Raw genomic sequence first — 21719 nt, forward strand, 5'->3', positions numbered from 1 at the left:
AATGGGTCTTCCAAATGGACAATGACCCTAAGCATACTTCCAAAGTTGTGCAAAATCACAAAGCCCTGACCTCAATCCTATAGAAAATCTGTGGGCAGAACTGAAAAAGTGTGTGCGAGCAAAGAGGCCTACAAACCTGACTCAGTTACACCAGTTCTGTCAGGAAGAATGGGCTAAAATTCACCCAACTTATTGTGGGAAGCTTGTGCAAACACTCAGTTAGTATATGTGAACTTCTGACCCACTGGGAATGTGATGAAATACATAAAAGCTGAAATAAATGATTCTCTCTACTATTATTTTGACATTTCACATTCTTAAAATAAGGTGGTGATCCTAACTGACCTAAGACAGGGAATTTTTACAAGGATTAAATGTCAGGAATTGTGAAACTGAGTTTAAATGCATTTGGCTGAGGTGTATGTAAACTTCCAACTTCAACTATACATACAGAAATCAGAACCATGGACAGCCACATCATATTTAGCCGCACCATGGACAGCCACTTCCAGCTTCGTTGGGCTAAATTGTTTTTGTTGTATTTCATTTGTCGTTGTTTCTAATTTTAGCTCATTTTAGCTTATAATTTAAAAAATGAATCTCTCCAGAAATGTCTCTCACTGTTGCCGCCTGTTGTAGACCCCCCTCAGCTCCCAGCTGTGACCTGGACACCATATGTGAATTGATTGCCCCCCCATCGATCTTCAGACTTCATTCTGTTAGGTGACCTAAACTCCCCGGCCGTCCTACAATCTAAGCTAGATGCCCCTCCCTCATAGATATTATCCTGACCAACTTGCCCTCCAAATACACCTCTGCTGTTTTCAATCAGGATCTCAGCAATCACTGCCTCATTGCCTGCAACCGTTATGGGTCCGCGGTCAAACGACCACCCCTCATCACTGTCAAACGCAGGCCTTTCTAATCGACCAGGCCCGGGTATCCTGGAAGGATATTGACCTCATCCCGGTCAGTAGAGGATGCCTGGTTGTTCTTTTAAAAGTGCTTTCCTCACCATCTTAAATAAGCATGCCCCTGTCAAAAAATGTAGAACTAAGAACAGATACAGCCCTTGGTACTGCACTAGCATCGAATAGTCTCCATGATATGCAACTTTTCAGGGAAGTCAGGAACCAATACACACAGTCAGTTAGGAAAGCAAAGGCTAGCTTTTCAAACAGAAATGTGCACCCTGTAGCTCTAACTCCAAAAAGTCTTGGGACACTGTAAAGTCCTCCCAGCTGCCCACTGCACTGAGGCTAGGAAACACTTTCACTACTGATAAATTCACGACAATCGAGAATTTCAATAAGCATTTCTCTCCATGCTTTCCTCCTGGCTACCCCAACCCCGGCCAACAGCTCCACACCCCACGCTACTACTTGCCCAAGCCTCCCCCACTTCTCCTTCACCGAAATCCAGATAGCAGATGTTCTGAAAGAGCTGCAAAACCTGGACCTGTACAAATCAGCTGGGCTAGAAAATCTGGACCATCTCTTTTTAAAATGATCCGCCGCCATTGTTGCAACCCCTATTACTAGCCTGTTCAACCTCCCTTTCGTATCGTCCGAGATTCCTAAAGATTGGAAAGCTGCCGCGGTTATCCCCCTCTTCAAAGGGGGTGACACTCTAGACCCAAACTGTTACAGACTTACAGTGGGGCAAGAAAAGTATTTAGTCAGCCACCAATTGTGCAAGTTCTCCCACTTAAAAAGATGAGAGAGGCCTGTAATTTTCATCATAGGTACACTTCAACTATGACAGACAAAATGAGAAAGAAAATCCAGAAAATCACATTTGTAGGATTTTTTAATGAATTTATTTGCAAATTATGGTGGAAAATAAGTATTTGGTCACCTACAAACAAGCAAGATTTCTGGCTCTCACAGACCTGTAACATCTTCTTTAAGAGGCTCCTCTGTCCTCCACTCGTTACCTGTATTAATGGAACCTGTTTGAACTTGTTATCAATATAAAAGACACCTGTCCACAACCAGTCACACTCCAAACTCCACTATGGCCAAGACCAAAGAGCTGTCAAAGACACCAGAAACAAAATTGTAGACCTGCACCAGGCTGGGAAGACTGAATCTGCGATAGGTAAGCAGCTTGGTTTGAAGAAATCAACTGTGGGAGCAATTATTAGGAAATGGAAGACATACAAGACCACTGATAATCTCCCTCGATCTGGGGCCCCACGCAAGATCTCACCCCGTGGGGTCAAAATGATCACAAGAACGGTGAGCAAAAATCCCAGAACCACACGGGGGGACCTAGTGAATGACCTGCAGAGAGCTGGGACCAAAGTAACAAAGCCTATTGTATTGAGAAACTTTTATTTACCAAATACTTATTTTCCACCATAATTTGCAAATAAATTCATTAAAAATCCTACAATGTGATTTTCTGGATTTTTTTTTCTAATTTCTCTGTCATAGTTGAAGTGTACCTATGATAAAAATATGAGGCCTGTAATTTTCAAGTGGGAGAACTTGCACAATTGGTGGCTGACTAAATACTTTTTTGCCCCACTGTATATCCATCCTGCCCTGCCTTTCTAAAATCTTCAAAAGCCAAGTTAACAAACAGATCACTGACCATTTCAAATCCCACCGTACTTTCTCCACTGTGCAATCCTGTTTCCGAGCTGGTCACGGGTGCACCTCAGCCACACTCATGGTACTAAACGATATCATAGCTGCCATCGATAAAAGACAGTACTGTGCAGCCGTCTTCGTCGACCTGGCCAAGGCTTTCGACTCTGTCAATCACCGTATTCATATCGGGAGACTCAACAGACTTAGTTTCTCAAATAACTGCCTCGCCTTGATCACCAACTACTTCTCAGACAGAGTTCAGTGTGTCAAATCGGAGGGCTTTTTGTCTGGACCTCTGGCAGTCTCTATGGGGGTACCACAGGGTTTAATTCTCGGGCTGACTCTTTTTTTCTGTATATATCAATGATGTCGCTCTTGCTGCGCATGATTCCTTGATCCACCTCTACGCAGACGACACAATTCTGTATATATCTGGCCCTTCTTTGGACACTGTGTTAGCAAACCTTCAAACGCGCTTCAATGTCATACAACACTCCTTCCATGGCCTCCAACTGGTCTTAAACGCTAGTAAAACTAAATGCATGCTCTTCAACCGATCGCTGCCCGCACCCGCACGCCAGATTAGCATCACTACTCTGGACGGTTCTGACTTAGAATATGTGGCCAACTACAAATACCTAGGAGTCTGGCTAGACTGTAAACTCTCCTTACAGACTCATATTAAGCATCTCCAATCCAAAATTAAATCTAGAATCGGCTTCCTATTTTGCAACAAAGCCTCCTTCACTCACGCTGCCTAACATACCCTTGTAAAGCTGACTATCCTACCGATCCTCGACTTCGGCGATGTCATTTACAAAATAGCCTCCAACACTCTACTCAGACTGCATCCAGTTTGCTATCACAGTGCCATCTGTTTTGTCACCAAAGCCCCATATACCACCCAGAACTGCAACCTTGTATGCTCTCGTCGGCTGGCCCTCGCTACATATTCATCGCCATACCCACTGGCTCCAGGTCATCTATAAGTCTTTGCTAGATAAAGCTCCGACCTTATCTCAGCTCACTGGTCACCATAACAACACCCACCCGTAGCACGCACTCCAGCAGGTATATCTCACTGGTCGTCCCCAAAGCCAACACCTCAATTGGCCGCCTTTCCTTCCAGTTCTCTGCTGCCAATGACTGGAACGAATTGCAAAAATCACTGAAGTTGGAGACTTATATCTCCCCCACTAACTTCAAGCATCAGCTATCTGAGCAGCTTACCGATCGCTGCAGCTGTACATAGCCCATCTGTAAATAGCCCATCTAACTACCTACCTCGTCCCCATATTGTTTTTATTTACTTTATTTTGCACATCAGTATTTCTACTTGCACATCATCATATGCACATCTATTACTCCAGTGTTCACTTGCTAAATTGTAATTACCTCGCTACTATGGCCTATTTATTGCCTTGCCTCCCTAGTGACTAGCTGTGTACTGTTTCGGCAGTGTGAAAGTACAAACACTTCCCACGTTCGAACACACACGCAAACACAAACATATACACAAGAGACACCCAAAGCACGCCTCTAAAACACATATTGTTCAGTCGCTATTTCTAATGAGGATAATTGAAAGGCTAAATGGTTGTGTGGCTCAGCTGGTAGAGCATGATGTTTGCAACCCCAGGGTTGTGGGATCGATTTCCACTGGGGACCAGTACAAAAATGTATGCACTCACTAGTGTAAGTCTCTCTGGGTAAGAGCATCTGCTAAATGACTCAAATGTAAATCAGGATGTTCAGCCCCCTTTGACCTCCGACTCAGCTCATCAGATTGTCTTACATTACATGAAACTAAATAAAGTGTCTTCATCACTGAAGCTCCTTTCAAACATGCCCTAACAATCAACCCTCTTTCAAAGTCACTGAGATCTCCTCTTCTAGCCATGGTAGCCAAAATAATGTGCAACTGGGCCTGACCAGCATTTTTATATGTGACCCATTGCAGATGTGATGTGTGGAAGCACCTGCTTTCAATATACTTTGTATCCCTCATTTACTCAAGTGTTTCCTTTTATTTTGGCAGTTACCTGTATGTTCCTTTTGAGAGCAGACAGGCAGGCAGAGAGGGGGCTGTTGACATTACTATGCTGAAGTAAAAGTAAAGTGGAGATGCTTCTATATCAGACACCAAACTAAACTTCCCGGTTCTTCAGAAATCTCAGTGTCTTTTATTCCTGTGGTTCTCTAATTAATCTAAGGGCAATAAGAACAGAGTCAACATCAACAGACACACTCTGTTTACCTGGACAAGATCAAGTGAACTTTGCTGTGAACATGGCTTTTCCTGTTTTCTTATATTTTGAACATGTGTATTTGGTTTAACTTCTAGAGGACTTTTTTTGAGGATTAGTTGATATTTCTCCCATATTTCCCCCTGGATGTTTTCACTGAGCCTGTCTCTATTCCATGTGGACACAACTTCTGCAAGGCCTGTATCAGAGGATGCTGGGATACCAGTGACCTGTACCAGTTTATGTAAGGATAAGTTCTATAGAGAACCTGAGCTTTGTCAACACAACGTTCAGAGAGATTGTAGAGAATTTTTAGGAAGATGAGTCAGAGGTAAAGATGAGTCCCCTGCCAAGCCTGGAGAAGTGTCCTGTGACTTCTGCACTGAGATGAAGCTCAAGGTCCTGAAGTCCTGTCTGGTGTGTCAGACCTCTTACTGTGAAACTCACCTGGAGCCTCATCAGAGAGTCCCAGCCTTAAAGAGACACAAGCTGATCAACCCTGTGGGGAACCTGGAAGACAGGATGTGTAAGAAGCACGAGAGACTCCTGGAGCTGTTCTGTAGGACTGACCAGACATGTGTTTGTGTCTTGTGCTTGAAAACAGACCACATGACTCATGACACTGTCCCTCTAGAGGAAGAGTATGGAGAGAAGATGGCTGAACTTGGGAAGACTGAGGCAGAAGTACAGCAGATGATCCAGGAGAGACTGAAGAAGGTTCAGGAGATCAAACATTCAGTAGATCTGAGTCAGAAAGATGCAGAGAGGGAGATATCAGACAGTGTACAGGTCTTCACTGCTCTGGTTCGCTCCATTGAGAGAAGCCAGACTGAGCTCATTGAGGTGATTGAAGAGAAGCAGAAAGCAACAGAGAGGCAGGCTGAAGGGCTCATTAAAGACCTGGAGCAGGAAATCACTGAGCTACAGAGGAGAAGCACTGAACTGGAGCAGCTCTCACACACTGAGGACCACCTCCACTTCCTACAGAACTTACCATCCCTCTGTACCCCTCCACCCACCAAGGACTGGTCTAGGATCAGTGATCTGTGTCTGAAGACTGTAAGGAGAGCTGAGAATTGCTGTCCTCTTCTGCCCCAGTAATAATATAAGTGGTGAGAACTCTGCCCCTCTGATCATCACCCCTGTCAATCACCCAACATGATTTTTAATGTCACAACTAAGTGTCAGTCTTGAAGAGACGGTAGTGTGAAAATTTCTATTTTAAAGGTCCTTAATAAGGATATCTGGTAATATCTCTCTGTCACATGAAAAGGTTGTTTCAATTCATCTTAAATAAAGTAGGATTTATTGTATTTACATGTGATGCAGTTATCCCCCCCTCCATGCCTGCTATAAAGTAAAGAATACCTTATTTGTCTGAGAACATGTATCTCTGCAGTCCAACAGAGAGGACAGTGGTATCTTTCAACTAAACTGCTGGTCCTAAATTGCTTCAATGTTTCTGTGGTTATGTAAATAGATGTGTTGCCCTATGCTTGTGAGCAACCCCAGTGTGCAGTGCCTGTTCAGGCTGTTCTCTCTCTCTGAGGAGTGGAAAGTTACCTGTGCTGTGTTTGCTCAGGGTGTTATCTCCGAGTCAGCAGCCTCCCTCTCTCTCTCTGTCGCGCTCTCTAACCCCAGTACACATCCTCAGCTGCTGCACTCGACTCTGCCCTCTACTAAGAACGGTGTGTTCTCTCTGAGAATTCAACCTCTATCCCTGTCTCCCTCTACTTTAGAGAATTCCCTTTGCTTTCCCACACTTTCCTTGGTAGGATTCTTTGAATGGGGCTTCAATGGTTTAAGAGATGGCGTCATGCAATTCCGGCTGTGCCTTTCCCACCTCTCAAGTCTGACATGGACACTACAGAGAGGCCCATCCAGGATCATCAATGTCTTCCAATTAGTTAGATCGAAGTAGATAGCTAGTGTGAAGGAACATTTTGTTCTCTGAACAGAGCCTTGAATTGTACATCTTGTCTCATGCAATCATTGGTTCCTGTAGGTGCTGGGTAGAGATATGAGGGGGAGACGGTCATGACCCCCCCCCCTTAGACCTTTTGGCAAAACGCCCAGAATATGTTCTATAAGTAAAGATGGGAGACGTTGCCAGACACATGCAGGAACCAAACATTAATTATGAATAACTAATAAGCTAAATCATGCAAATATGCAGTGCATTCGGTAAGTATTCAGACCCCTTGACTTTTTCCACATTTTGTTTCCTCATCCATCTACACACAATATCCCATAATGACAAAGCAAAAACAGGTTTTTAGAAATGTTTGCAAATGTATAAAAAATATTTAAAAATATATTACATTTGCATAAGTATTTAGACCCTTTACTTATAACTTTGTTGAAGCATCTTTGGCAACGATTACAGCCTCGAGTCTTCTTGGATGTGACGCTACAAGCTTGGCACACCTGTATTTGGTGAGTTTCTCCCATTATTCTCTGCAGATCCTCTCAAGCTCTGTCAGGTTGGATGCGGAGCGTCGCTGCACAGCTATTTTCAGGTCTCTCCAGAGATGTTCGATTGGGTTCAAGTCCGGGGCTCTGGTTGGGTTCAAGTCCGGGGCTCTGGCTGGGTCACTCAAGGACATTCAGAGACTTGTCCCAAAGCCACTCCTGTGTTGTCTTGGCTGTGTGCATAGGTTCGTTGTCCTGTTAGAAGGGGAACCATCGCCCCAGTCTGTGGTCCGGAGTGCTCTGGGGCAGGTTTTCGTCAAGCATCTCTCTGTACTTTGCTCCGTTCATCTTTCCCTCGGTCCTGACTTTTCTTCCAGCCCCTGCCGCTGAAAAACATCCTTTACAGCATGATGCGGATCTCGGTGGATCCAAATTTCTTTGATTTAAGAATGATGGAGGGCATTGTGTTCTTGGGGACCTTCAATGCTGCAGACTGTTTTTGGTACCCTTCTCCAGAACTGTGCCTCGACACAATCCCGTACGGGGCTCTACGGACAATTCCTTCGACCTCGTGGCTTGTTTTTTTCCTCTGACATTAACTGTCAAACGTGGGACCTTATATAGACAGGTGTGTGCTTTTCCAAATCATGTCCAATCAATTGAATTTACCACAGGTGGATTCCAGTTGTAGAAACATCTCAAGGATGATCAATGAAAACAGGATGCACCTGAGCTCAATTTTGAGTCTCATTGCAAAGGGACTGAATACTTATGTAAAGTTTTTATTTATTTTTTTTTTTAAATAAATTTGCAAACAATTCCAAAAACCTTTTTAGATTAAATATATATATATTTAATCAATTTTAGAATAAGGCTGTTATGTGGAAAAAGGGAAGGGGTCTAAACACTTTGCAGTGTAACTTGTCTTTGTAAACAGTATATAAGAGAACTAACTGGACTGCCCCAGCGGAGCTCCTGACAGACGTGTACTACTTGGTGCATTAAGTTTGTTGGAACCTCTCAGCTGATTAATATAGAATGATTCATTTAAGATTGACTTCAGGTGTCCCTGGTGGTAATTTCCACGACACAAGCTAAACACGTCATTACAAATGTTAGTGTGTAATTGAGATGGGACAGAGGAGCATCATGACCTTCACCATTGTCTTACTGCGCAGCGTTCTAAGGCACCATTGTCTTACCGCGCAGCGGTCTAAGGCACTGCATCTCGGTGCAAGAGGCGTCACTACAGACCCTGGTTCGAATCCAGACTGTATCACATCCGGCTGTGTTTGGGAGTCCCATAGGGCGGCGCACAATTGTCGTCCAGGGTAGGCCGTCATTGTAAATAAGAATTTGTCCTCAATCCAGGTTTGGCCGGGGTAGGCCGTCATTGTAAATAATAATTTGTTCTTAACTGACTTGCCTGGTTAAATCCATTTGAGTCAGAATCTATATCTATGGACCCATCTCCTAATTTCTTACCATGTCCTAATCGGGTCAAAGTTCTGTACCAGAAGTGCTGCTAATTTTACCAGGCTGGTTCTTATTTACAATGACGGCCCGGCAAGAGGCCTCCTGTGGGGCAGGGGCCTGGATTTTTACAAATTATAATAATTTTAAAGTAAGAGAAGATGGACAACACAGATGGAAGACACTTGAAGGGAGACCTATGGCAACAACACAACCTGGTACAAACCTTAAGGGCAGACAACAGCACAAAGTACAGAAAAGGCAGAGACCAAGTACATCACACAAAACAGCTACAAATGACAATGAGTGTCCAAAACTATCTAGTTTAAGTGTTTTGCAGATCGTTCCAGTCGCTAGCAGCAGCGAACTGGAAAGAGGAGCGTCCCAGGGATGTGTTAGCTTTGAGGACCTTTAACAGAATGTGACTGGAAAATCAGGTGTTGTATGTAGAGGAGGAGGGTTGCAAAAAGTACCTTAGGCATCACTCCCCCTATCTAAGAGAATTTTAGAAATGAGCAGAGGATCTTGCGTTGAGTATGTAGAGATGGCCAGTTAACAGAGGAGTATACAGAGCAATGATGTGTCCTATACATTTGAAGCAAATCTGATGGTAAAGAACATCTAGCCGCTCGAGCACCGTTACTGGCCGATCTGTATGTTACGTCGCCGTAATCTAGCATGGGTAGGATGCTCATCTGAATCAGGGTTAGTTTGTCAGATGGGGTGAAGGAGGAGCGATGTATGTTACAGAAAACCTAGATGTAACCTTAGCCTGCCACCTGGTTATGTGCTCCAGGAAGGACAAAGTACTGTCTAGACAGAATTGTCTGGTGTGAAAAGGGATGGCAGGGGGAAAGAGGTATCAGATAGGTATGTTTCTGTTGTGCTTATTAATTATTCTGGCATTTCACATCAGTTTTCCAAGCAAATATATTCAAAGCACACACTTGAAAACAAACAAAGACACTCTCTTTAGACCAAGCACATTCAAAGCGTTTCCTGTGTAAATCTTTTTCATTAGAAAGATGGAGACAAAAGGCTGATGCAGGATCCCATCCAGCCGCAGGACATCAAACGGTGTCTGGTTACATTCTGGAGAGTCTTCTCCTCCGCTCTCTTCTCTGCATTGATTAGACCGCTCTAGTTAGTACTGTTATGGTGGAAGGGGAGGTTGGACGTCGTTCTCTCTACTTGTCTGTCTGTCGATTGTCTCTATTTAGACAAGGCAATTTGGATTTGGGGAGAGTTTTTAAACCTGCCTGTTGATTGTCTGTGTGGTGTGGATGTGTCGAAGGGGTATTTGGTGGACAGTGACACTCAATAAAAGGACAGAAAGAGGAGAAGGAGGAGGAGGGGAAAGAAGATTGAACTGGATAGACCGGGACAAGGCCGGGACAAGGAGAGAGAGCCTTAAGAGGAAGTGTTTGATTCACTGCTCTGTCACAAGGAGTAAAGTCAGTGTTATTTCAGGCCACCTACTTTGCACGCTACACACTATGTGTTGCGAGGCAAATAGACTTTGTCGTGTGACCCTTGGTGGTTTCCATACTTAACGCGTTCTGCATAGAGACAGACATTTCAAAGCCATCATTGTTAGAATCCTAGATGGACCGAGGAATTCAGACACACCTATGAAACACACACCGTTACAAATAATTCCCTCTTTATCCCAAGATAGTATATGCTTCTTGTGAATTTGGTATTTGAAATGATCCATTTCCTTTACACATGGTTATCAGTTGAATGCTTAGTTGTATTCCTTATAGTATAGCTGTCATACTGGCCCTCTGTCTCTGGTCGGGCTAATTGCAGTGGGCAGCGTTTCAAGCTCTTTGTTTGTTGGACAGTGAAACAGGAATAACACCAACCACTGGCAGACAGTTTCTTTTCTCTAAAATTGCCCAGCACTCATCTCCTCTTTCTCTCTCTCATTCCTCTCTCTCTCTCTCTCTCTCTCTCTCTCTCTCTCTCTCTCTCTCTCATTCCTCGGCTCAGTTTTCTTTGTGTTTCCATGGTGTTTCTTAGAAAATGTCTGTAAAGAGGTGTGTAATGTGGCTTTTTGGCAATTTCTCTCCCTCGCTTCAACGTCTCGGCGGGACGCCACTATGCTCTGTGAATCATGTGTGTATGTGTGCATCTGTTTATATTGGGGGTGTGATGTCTTACAATCAGGAATAGCTTACATTGATTTACACGTGATATTAATTGTGTTGCTGTGTGATAGGTTTTTAAGCTATCAGCGCTCTCTCATTCCCTCTCGCTCCCTTTATTACGTTACTCTTGTACAGATTTACATTATGTAAAGTCATTCTGTATATTAAACTCTCTCTCGCTCTGTGTGTGTGTGCCTCTCAGGTGTTCCTGTTGCTGTGTATAGCAGACTGGATGGTGTACTCTATGTGGCGTAGTGGTAAAGACCCAGACAGTTTCTCCATCCCCTACCTGACCGCCCTGGGCGACCTCCTGGGCACCGCTCTCCTGGCCCTCAGCTTCCAATTCCTGTGGTACATCGGCGACCAGGACAGCGACGTGGGTGACTGAGATGACCCCTGATCCCTGGCAGAGGGGTCACACCCGTGCCTCTACCCCTGACCCAGAACCCCTACCCCTTCTCTTATGCCTTGCGGGGTTGTTCCCGTTGAGGCAGTTTGCCTCACTCAGCTATTGGTCGCTGGAACAATCCTCTGCCTTTCCTATTGTGCAGAGTAGCACTTAACACTATGCTGATTGAGCCAATGAGGAGCTGTTCAGATTGGAAGATGTTCATTTGGAAGAAAAGAAAAACAATATTATTTGGAAAGACATTTCTATGCATCTGGTTCCTTTTTTTCCATTCAACCAATGACACTGCATTCTAAAAAATATTTTGCTTCTTAGAGTGCAATTTATTAAGAGATTTGACCGTTGTTGTTTCGTTGCAACAAGTCACTTAGTGGACACTGCAAATTTAGCAGGAAGCCTTCAGTTAGTGAGATCAATGGGCTGCATTGTTTAGTCCTGAAAGAGGGGAGACACATGGTCAGACAGGGTGGAGAAAGGCCAGGTTACTGGAGGTACACAACTCTGTCCCTGGACAGCTGGGGCCAGGGTTTGCAGGGTTAGTCACTGGATCAGGTGTTTTAGAACTGGGATGGAACAAAAGCCTGCACACTATGTTGTTACAGACTAGTATTGCCTTCCCCTGGTCCCAAGCTTTATACAGTCTATACCAGAGCACTGAGTCTACTCTCAGCCCAGACGATATGCATCTCACTCTCTGTGGATGCACTTCATATAGTCTCTCATTAACGTCAGTCACAGATTGAACCTCAGTTGTTAATCTGTGTGGGGTTTCATGTGGCCATCTGTACCCTTAGTTTGGTTTTGCATGACAAGGACACATAGAATTGGGGACAGCAGCCTGATCGTGACAGTTAGCGGTACTCAAAGGAATGTATTGGATACCTGCTATTTTTCTACCTCTCGAGGGACTGATTCTTTCCCCTCTATCTCTATCTATCTATAATGGGGGTCCAGTCACACAGAGTAGGTACTATTGTGGCGTTTTGCAGTCAGGTCCCGCATGATCATGTGGTTTTAACCATGGACGTTTCCACGCCACGCACTCTGTTTACACGTATAATCATATTTAATTTACAGCTAACACCTGAAGCTAGTCCAATTGGACACCTTCTACAGCCGTCAAATTCAACTCTGAACTCTTCAACTCTATGTTCACTTCGGTGGCTCTCTGCCGTTGATATTCCAATGAAATGTGCCTGCGGCGATTCACAGGGTGATGAGATGTTATTCTTTCTGATGCCATATTCCTTTAGTTTTCTGTTGGAGCTGTTGTTGTTTTCTAAGCTTGAATAATGTGCTATTAAAAGAGTTTGTTGTTTTCATATTCGCAAACTGTTCTCGGAATCGGATGATGAATTACCATTTTGTGACTCATAAATGTTTAATAAATAAGCTGCCTTCGAATATGTGATTATCCTGAGTGAAGATTTGCCGGTCCCTCAGAGAGGTTAATTGGATGTTGTAGTTGTTGTTCAGTCAAAGCTCTTGTCTAAAGAGGTTTAGGATGAAATGCCTGTTGACAGGGAAGGACAAGATCAGCTCCGAGTCAGACAAATCCGTGAATACCGACACTTCTCTGCAGTAAAGCAATGTTATGATTGAAGTGTTACTGTGGTAGAAATATATTGTGTGCTCTTTGGATGCCCTCGGGAGATCACTGGACAATCACTGTCTCTATCTCCTCCAGTCTCCATGGTAACACCAGTGTGGTATTTCACCTTTCATGACCTCCACTCGATGAACACATGAACACACACTCCTGTCTTTCTTCCTTCTTCCTGCCACTGCTTCCTTCTCATTATGTCTTCTCATTCCCTTAGTCTTGCTCTCTAACCATTCTTTCTCAGAGCTCGCTCTCTCTTTCAGATGTGAGAGACCTGAGAGGTGGGAACAGCACCCCCAGAGACATGTTAACATTACATTCTCCTTTGGGTGGGTACTTATATAAAAATGTCATATCAAATCAACTGGTGTGTGAAGTTATATCTTGGCTATGTCACCTACAGGCCGATCTGTCTCTGTGGAGGTGGTATACATATTAGGTGATTCGTTTGAAAGGTGTCATGTCAGATTCTGATTATGGAATTCATTGGAAGTGTGAAGAAGGGTTTACTGTAATTGCAGAGGGTTTACTTGGCACAGAGTATAGAGTTGGAAAGAGAAAAGCGTTTGAATAACAGCGTATGGACTCTGACAGTGGTGAAACAGTTGTATATATTATAGTATCTCTACATTCTGACGCCTTGCCAATAAAGTTGCATGGTAAAAATAAAGATATTCTCTGGTTCTGGACATCAAAGATGAGCTTGAGCAGTAGTCCTTAACCCTCTCCTGGGAAAGATCAGAGATAGAGATGATCTAGAACATTAACCTAGAGAGGATCTACAACATTAACCTAGAGAGGATCTACAACATTAACCTAGGGAGGATCTAGAACATTAACCTAGGGAGGATCTAGAACATTAACCTAGAGAGGATCTAGAACATTAACCTAGAGAGGATCTAGAACATTAACCTAGAGAGGATCTACAACATTAACATAGGGAGGATCTAGAACATTAACCTAGGGGGGATCTAGAACACTAACCTAGAAAGGATCTAGAACATTAACCTAGAGAGGATCTAGAACATTAACATAGGGAGGATCTACAACATTAACCTAGAGAGGATCTAGAACATTAACCTAGAGAGGATCTAGAACATTAACCTAGGGAGGATCTAGAACATTAACCTAGAGAGGATCTAGAACATTAACGTAGAGATGATCTAGAACATTAACCTAGGGAGGATCTAGAACATTATCCTAGGGAGGATCTAGAACATTAACCTAGGGGGGATCTAGAACATTATCCTAGGGAGGATCTAGAACATTAACCTAGGGGGGATCTAGAACACTAACCTAGAGAGGATCTAGAACATTAACCTAGGGAGGATCTAGAACATTAACGTAGGGGGGATCTAGAACACTAACCTAGAGATGATCTAGAACATTAACCTAGGGAGGATCTAGAACATTAACCTAGGGGGGGATCTAGAACACTAACCTAGAGAGGATCTAGAACATTAACCTAGAGAGGATCTAGAACATTAACCTAGGGGGGATCTAGAACACTAACCTAGAGAGGATCTAGAACATTAACCTAGGGAGGATCTAGAACATTAACGTAGAGATGATCTAGAACACTAACCTAGGGAGGATCTAGAAAATTAACCTAGGGAGGATCTAGAACATTAACAGAGATGATCTAGAACATTAACCTAGGGAGGATCTAGAACATTAACCATTTGATGCTTGTTTCTGAATGCATCACAGTCTGTTGTCTGATCAATAATTAGTAGATCTGATAGTGAGAATCGTTCCAACCACCTTCACCTTTTAGTTTCAACTAGGCCTAAGTCCATCCAATGGATTTCTCTTATCTTTTCATATTTGACAGTACTGATACCATGCTACGTTAAACACCCATGTACCGTAATACGCCTTCATTTTGCTGTGTTTTTGTTCTTTCTCAGTGAAGTCAGAAGGCGTGACTAAGTAGTTGCAGTTTGTGTATTTTCATGGTTGTGTTGCGGGCTTGTGCGTCTGTCTGCCCCGTTAAAGAGCAGATTTTCATGGTTGTAGAGGGGAGTCTGAAGTGTCAGTACCGTGTGGCTTAACGACCAGAGCAGGACCTCCTAAGTCCACAGTAACCAGAACACTGAATTACTCTTGGCTGTCTCTCCACCTCCTGTCTATACTGTATAGGAGGGAGTAGGGAATCAGGATGTGATCTATCTAGACTACTGTAGTGTTTATTTTACTGTACTGTCCTCAGTAGATACTTACTCAAATTCTGCCATCACTGACTGCATGGGGGAAAAGACACTTGGAAGTGTGGTTTTAAATGATATAATTATTAAGTGTGTTATGGGATTTCTCTGCCTCCTTATCATTCAGTAGATACTATAGTTGTTGAGCATGGATAATGTTATTGTGACAGTATAGGGTTAAAACAAAATGTCTGCATTTGGAAAAAATGAGGAGTTGCAAAAAAGTGAACATCAGATGGTTGAGAGAGTGAACTCCCACTGTGTTACTGTTGAGTTAGATGTTAGACATTCATCACTGTTATTACACTAGGTGGTTTAATGAGGTGGTATGTCTCCAATGCTGGCCCATGTCTCTGCCTGGCTACAGAGAGGAATCATGTACTGTATGACTGCATCTCACACACACACACACACACTCTCTCTCACTCTTAATTGTCCATACCTGTGGTATGTAGAGTATTCTGTGGACATGTAACAGTGTGCCTCTGTTGATGTCTAGACGCTCTGGTGATAACGAGGGGTGCTGAACCTTGTATGGGGGGGTGAGTTGACAGGTTTGACTACTGTTTGGGAAAACAGTAGTCGTTATCATACGTTTTCCTACTGTGACTGGAGAGAGAGAGAGGGATGGGTGGGAGAGGGGAAATAACTGGTAGGAAGGAGACATGGAGGAAGGGAAGTAAACGGAGAGTTTCCTGCCTCCCAGGGGTGAGATTCCTTGGTGACTGATGGAGTGGTGTCAGATGCCAGGTTTAACCTTCTGACCTGAACTGTGCTGTTGCCAAGAGTTCGAATAAGAACAGCACAAGTATTTTTTTGTCTACAGTCGGCCTGGTTCATAATCTAACCGTGTCTTTATCACCTCTGAACCTACAGTAGGTTTTATACTGGCTATGTCTCTGAGGGGGACTGGGAGGAATCGATGACGCTGTCAGCAGGGCCCGATGACTCAGTCTTGTACATTCACTCTACTAAGGAAGTGAAACACCAATCGATTATTCTTTACTTAGACCCCAATCGATCTCATTTGGCAAGAAACCCAGAAAGAGGGAGGAAGTGATAGTGACATTAATTTGAGGTGGGAATCACACATCTGCGTGTGTGGCAGGGTATGGAAGCCCGAGGGGGACACAGCCGTGAGATGCACAGAGTGACAGAGAACAGCATAAATAGGGTGAGAGAGAGAGTTGGAGACCTGCGGTGATGCAACACTTTGTCAGGTGTTGTATTTGCCTTTAAGCATGAATATTACATGCATTCACCCAAACCACAGATACCCACAGTGACGCAGCTCATATGGACACAGCAGCTGTTAACTTCCCTTCCCTACACATGAACACACACACTCCCCTGATGTTCCACTGTCAGCAGCCTCCCTCTAATGACAGGGTTTATAGCCAATGAGAAGGCAGGGCCTTGGAAATAGGCTGGATGTATTTCTGACAGGAGAAGAGAAATACCTCTGTATGTGGAGAGATGCTGGATGTATTTCTGACAGGAGAAGAGAAATGCCTCTGTATGTGGGGAGATGCTGGATGTATTTCTGACAGGAGTGGAGAAATACCTCTGTATGTGGAGAGATGCTGGATGTATTTCTGACAGGAGAAGAGAAATGCCTCTGTATGTGGGGAGATGCTGGATGTATTTCTGACAGGAGAAGAGAAATGCCTCTGTATGTGGGGAGATGCTGGATGTATTTCTGACAGGAGAAGAGAAATGCCTCTGTATGTGGGGAGATGCTGGATGTATTTCTGACAGGAGAAGAGAAATGCCTCTGTATGTGGAGAGATGCTGGATGTATTTCTGACAGGAGAAGAGAAATGCCTCTGTATGTGGAGAGATGCTGGATGTATTTCTGACAGGAGAAGAGAAATACCTCTGTATGTGGGGAGATGCTGGATGTATTTCTGACAGGAGTGGAGAAATACCTCTGTATGTGGAGAGATGCTGGATGTATTTCTGACAGGAGTGGAGAAATACCTCTGTATGTGGGGAGATGCTGGATGTATTTCTGACAGGAGAAGAGAAATGCCTCTGTATGTGGAGAGATGCTGGATGTATTTCTGACAGGAGAAGAGAAATGCCTCTGTATGTGGAGAGATGCTGGATGTATTTCTGACAGGAGAAGAGAAATGCCTCTGTATGTGGAGAGATGCTGGATGTATTTCTGACAGGAGAAGAGAAATGCCTCTGTATGTGGAGAGATGCTGGATGTATTTCTGACAGGAGAAGAGAAATGCCTCTGTATGTGGGGAGATGCTGGATGTATTTCTGACAGGAGTGGAGAAATACCTCTGTATGTGGAGAGATGCTGGATGTATTAGAATGGGACTATTAACTTGTTTCCAATGTCTTGGAAAAGGCAGGTGGTGGAATTTACAGTGGCAGTAAGTTTCATGCATAACGTTGTATTGCGTTGTAGCTTTCTGGATGGGTTATCTCTGCTTATATTAGGGATTGATATGTAGTTTAGAAAGGTGGTAGGAGACAGTACTGTGTTTTTATTAATGAGAGACTGATCTGTGGCGAGATAGGGATGAGAACGGTCCAACTCGGTTCTTTTTTTTTTTTATAGATTCCGTGGCCCTGGCCATTTCTTCAAAGGTGCCCACTTGAAAGGAACCACTGTGCTGACCACAATGTCTGTATAATGAGAGAGATCAGGACCTTTCCACAGAGAGCAGGCTGTATACATGCACCGGAACAAGTGGCCATATTGGGACGGATTCAAACCCAGTTGTTGATATTGAGTAAGTCCCCTATGTGAACTACAGGGTGCAATAAATAGCAGATGCCTCAGTGACTCATCATTTGGTTGATTCCTCAGCATAGCAGCAGCTTTACACCAGTTATAATTGTACTTTCACAGTTTGTCAAATGTCTGTCATTAGCTAGTTTAGCTAAATAAGTGTTCTGAGTGTGAAAGCGCCACTGGCTCTCCGGGTAACGATCTCGCCTCTAGTACACAGGGTTGTAGGTTCAATCCCAGGCTCAGCTCTTGAGTGTAGTTGTGTTGACAGTAATGGTTGGAAGGCTGGTAGATATCATGGGGTAAGTACCTGGATTTGCCTCTCTTTGCAAAAAGCAACAGCCATGGATAAAATCTCCTGGAAAAACTAACTGTCCACTTTTTTCCAGGAGGATTTATCATTAAGTTTGCCGATGACACAACAGTGGTAGGTCTGACAAAAACAACGATGAGACAGCCTATAGGGAGGTGGTCAGAGACCTGCCTGTGTGGTGCCAGGACAACAACCTCTCCCTCAACGTGATCAAGACAAAGGAGATGATTGTGGACTACAGGAAAAGGAGGGCCGAGCATGCCCTCATTCTCATCGACGGGGCTGCAGTGGAGCAGGTTGAGAGCGTCAAGTTCCTTGGTGTCCACATCAACAACAAACTATCATGGTCCAAACACACCCAGACAGTTGTGAAGAGGGTACGACAACACCTCAGGAGACTGAAAAGATTTGGCATGGGTCCTCAGATCTTCAAAAGGTTCTACAGCTGCACCATCGAGAGCATGGTATGGCAACTGCTCGGCCATAAGATCCCTGAACAGCTAATCAAAGGGCTACCCAGACCCCTCTTTTACGCTGCTGCTACTCTCTGTTTTATCTATGCATAGTCAAGCATTTTGCTACACACAAGCATTTCGCTGCACTCGCATTAACATCTGCTAACCATGTGTATGTGACAAATAAAATTGATTTGATTTGATTAGTCACGTTGACTCTACCTACATGTACATATTACCTCAACTAACCGGTGCCCCCTGTATATAGCCTCCACATTGACTCTGTACAGGTACCCCCTGTATATAGCCTCACTATTGTTATTTTACTGCTGCTGTTTAATTATTTGTTGCTTTTTATTTTAAAAATGTTTCTTATCTATCTTTTACTTAACACTTTTTTTAAACTTCTTAAAGCATTGTTGGTCACGGTGTTGTATTCAGTGATTTGTGGGGCAAGATCCTCACGCCAGAGACACACGACTCCTTCACACTTCTTACCATTCTCCTTGTATAGTGGACATTGAGAGTTGCAGAAACATACAAGAAGTTAGGTTTGAACCCACAACCTCTTGGTTTTGAGTCAGGGACTTACCATTGGACCACCATCTGCTTCACATGTATTGTCATTCTCTTCGTACAGGAGATTGAGCTTTTGTTTTCATCTCCACAAATATCAAAGGTTGCCACTTCAGTTGCTCCACACCAATGTGGACCACACATGACAGCTTGTACGTTATACATAGCACATGAATATACTTCCATCATGGAGCACAAGAATGTCTCAGGAGTAACCATGGTAACCTGGAAAATTGCTCTGGCAGACTGGCATGTGCAGGCTTTTCACAAACAAAACAGATGGCGTGTTGTAATGCCAAGCTTGGAATCATCAGGTGGCATGAGTTGACGAGACAATATCCATGCCAACCAGAGAATACCCATGAAACAACTGGGCAGTGAGTGATAATGTGACAAATATATGTGTGTGTGATTAGCGTTTGACATATAGAATTTGGTGTGTTTGTTGTGTCTGTGTTCGCACGCTTGCTTGTCTGCAGAATGAAAAGAAAAACAGTAGCCCGGGGCATCTGGGTTTGAGTTTCTGAGGCGTTTTATTGTGAAAACATCAGACAGAATGAACCAGAATGAACACTGCTGGGGAATCACAACTCCTCTCCCACTACCTGCAGTCAATATATTCAATTATTCATGTTTCGGGTGAGAGGGCCTTGATGATGAACCGACAGTCTGCCCCGTGAGAAAAGTCCAGGTGTGTTGCCATGGAGACCACGAGGAGGAATGTTATGGGTAGTCGTTGGTGAATGAATAAATAAATACAACGTAGCCTGTTTGAGTTCCTGGAGTTACTCTAAGGCAGAGGAGGTACAGTACAGAGCGACCTTATATATATATATATATATATATATATATACACACACACACACACAGCTCAGATACACACTCATTGGTACAGCACATAGTGACCTCTCCGACACAAGCCGGCCGATGACATGGTATCTAACAGCAGAGTAACCAGCTTAGACTCAACAACATTGATTTAAGTGAACACACACTCACCATCTGGCAACGGATGAGAACACTGAAACTAGCACACAGAGATCTGAGGGTTGAAGTGTGGATTTGAAGGGTGTACGTACAACCTCTGAGCAACACAGAGCCACAGAAAACCATCCTGTATCTGAAGGCTTAGGAGAGGAGGGAAGATCTGAGCAGAGCAAGCATTTCAAAAACCCTCTATTTGCAAATCCTCTTGATGTGGTCACATGAGTCTCTCTACAGGTGATCTGTGTTAGTGTGTGGGATGCTGTTTTACAACATTCACCTGACAGTTGAAGAGGGAGAGTGTGTGTTTGTGGACTGACCAATCAGATGACAGTAAAGTGCTCCAATGAGAGGAATGAAAAGGCACAGATCATTTCAGCATAAAAAGGTACTGTCTGTGGTGACTGGAGTGCCCTGTGGTCATGTACTATAGGCTATGTAGGAGGCAACCATAGAATGGATTGGACATAATCATTGAAATAAACAAAATGATCATGGTTCCATTCAACACACGTATGCTGCAGGTCATATCTAAGAAACTGTGTTCTATCTATATGTTATACTTCTATGAGGTCAATGAAAAGCTGCTGTGGAGTGTTGCTGACAGAGGAATACAACAGAAAAGGAAAAAGCTCTATTACCATTCTTGGCTTTAGTTTCAATGCAGTTTGAGTGGGAGATCTGCACTAACCACCTTCCAGTGATTTCAACAGTTGGCAATATTTCTGAAACGCCTCATGGTCTGTGAGTTGGTACCAAAGGGCTAATTCGTAACAGCAGGAAACATCATGTGTAACACAAAGGAAGTTTCATGGTCATTATGGGGAGGTTTTCACTGTTGCACAGAGACTGATTGAATAAGAATATCTCATAGACAGAAAGATAAAACCATAATTCACAAAAAAAATTGCTTATCTCTGGCTAGAAACCCCCGGCCCTAGAGTGGATATGTTTACGTATGTGCAGAGGAGCGTGCACTTCCTGTGCTTCTGCATTTAGCAACACAGTAAATATGTAATTCAGTCCAACAATAGACGTCGTTCTCCAACAACATAAATATACCCGTACACTCGTCAATAAATACTTATACAGCACAAGAACACTAAATGAACATGTCAGAATTGGATTCAGGTGGATTTGTAGGTAGAGTGAGCTAGGATATGGAATAAGAATGGAGAATATATATATTTTGGGGAATCAGGTCAGTATTTCCACAGGGATCGTTAGGCTGGGCTTCTGTGGGATTTTAACAGCTCTGTTTGTATAAGAAGCCTGCCCTTTTCCTGTTGTGAGGGTAGAGATCACTGCCACTGTCCAAAAACCCACTTCTGTTTTTATATGGGGCCATTTTGAGAGAGAGGTTGGAGTAAAGAGGAGAGGACTCCATAACTGTTTGCAGAGTTGTGAAGCCTTTGAGTAAAGTGTCTCATTTTGGAGGTTAAATAGGCAGTTAGAGATAAGCTGAGTGTGTGGTGTTTTTAAATGTCCATCCCCCTCTCCTTCCGTACCTCACTTACCAACCCTCACTAGAGTACAGCTGCT

The 21719-nt window shown here is 43.6% G+C and overlaps 2 protein-coding genes across 3 annotated transcripts in view; both read left to right on the forward strand.

The window, feature by feature from the left end:
• LOC110490759 (solute carrier family 41 member 2) overlaps positions 1-12694 on the forward strand; it is a 41824-nt gene extending 29130 nt beyond the window's left edge. For both annotated transcript variants that reach the window (XM_036944726.2, XM_036944727.2), the window contains exon 11: positions 11084-12694. In XM_036944726.2, the coding sequence (XP_036800621.2) occupies positions 11084-11269 (186 nt within the window). In that variant the 3' untranslated portion in view covers positions 11270-12694. The remainder of the gene's footprint in view (positions 1-11083) is intronic.
• Positions 3540-6158, forward strand: LOC149978129 (tripartite motif-containing protein 29-like). Its single transcript, XM_090200530.1, has one exon. It carries the CDS (start codon positions 5231-5233, stop codon positions 5942-5944), a length of 714 nt encoding a protein of 237 aa, XP_090056656.1. The 5' UTR covers positions 3540-5230; the 3' UTR covers positions 5945-6158.
• Positions 12695-21719: the final 9025 nt, after the last annotated feature.

The sequence above is a fragment of the Oncorhynchus mykiss genome, chromosome 15 (genome assembly GCF_057628025.1).
Source record: "Oncorhynchus mykiss isolate SJ-2025 chromosome 15, ASM5762802v1, whole genome shotgun sequence".
NCBI classification, from domain to species: Eukaryota; Metazoa; Chordata; class Actinopteri; order Salmoniformes; family Salmonidae; genus Oncorhynchus; species Oncorhynchus mykiss.

Coding starts and splice junctions, on each gene's coding strand:
- LOC149978129 (XM_090200530.1), top strand. CDS start 5,231: ATGAAGCTCAAGGTCCTGAAGTCCTGTCTGGTGTGTCAGACCTCTTAC.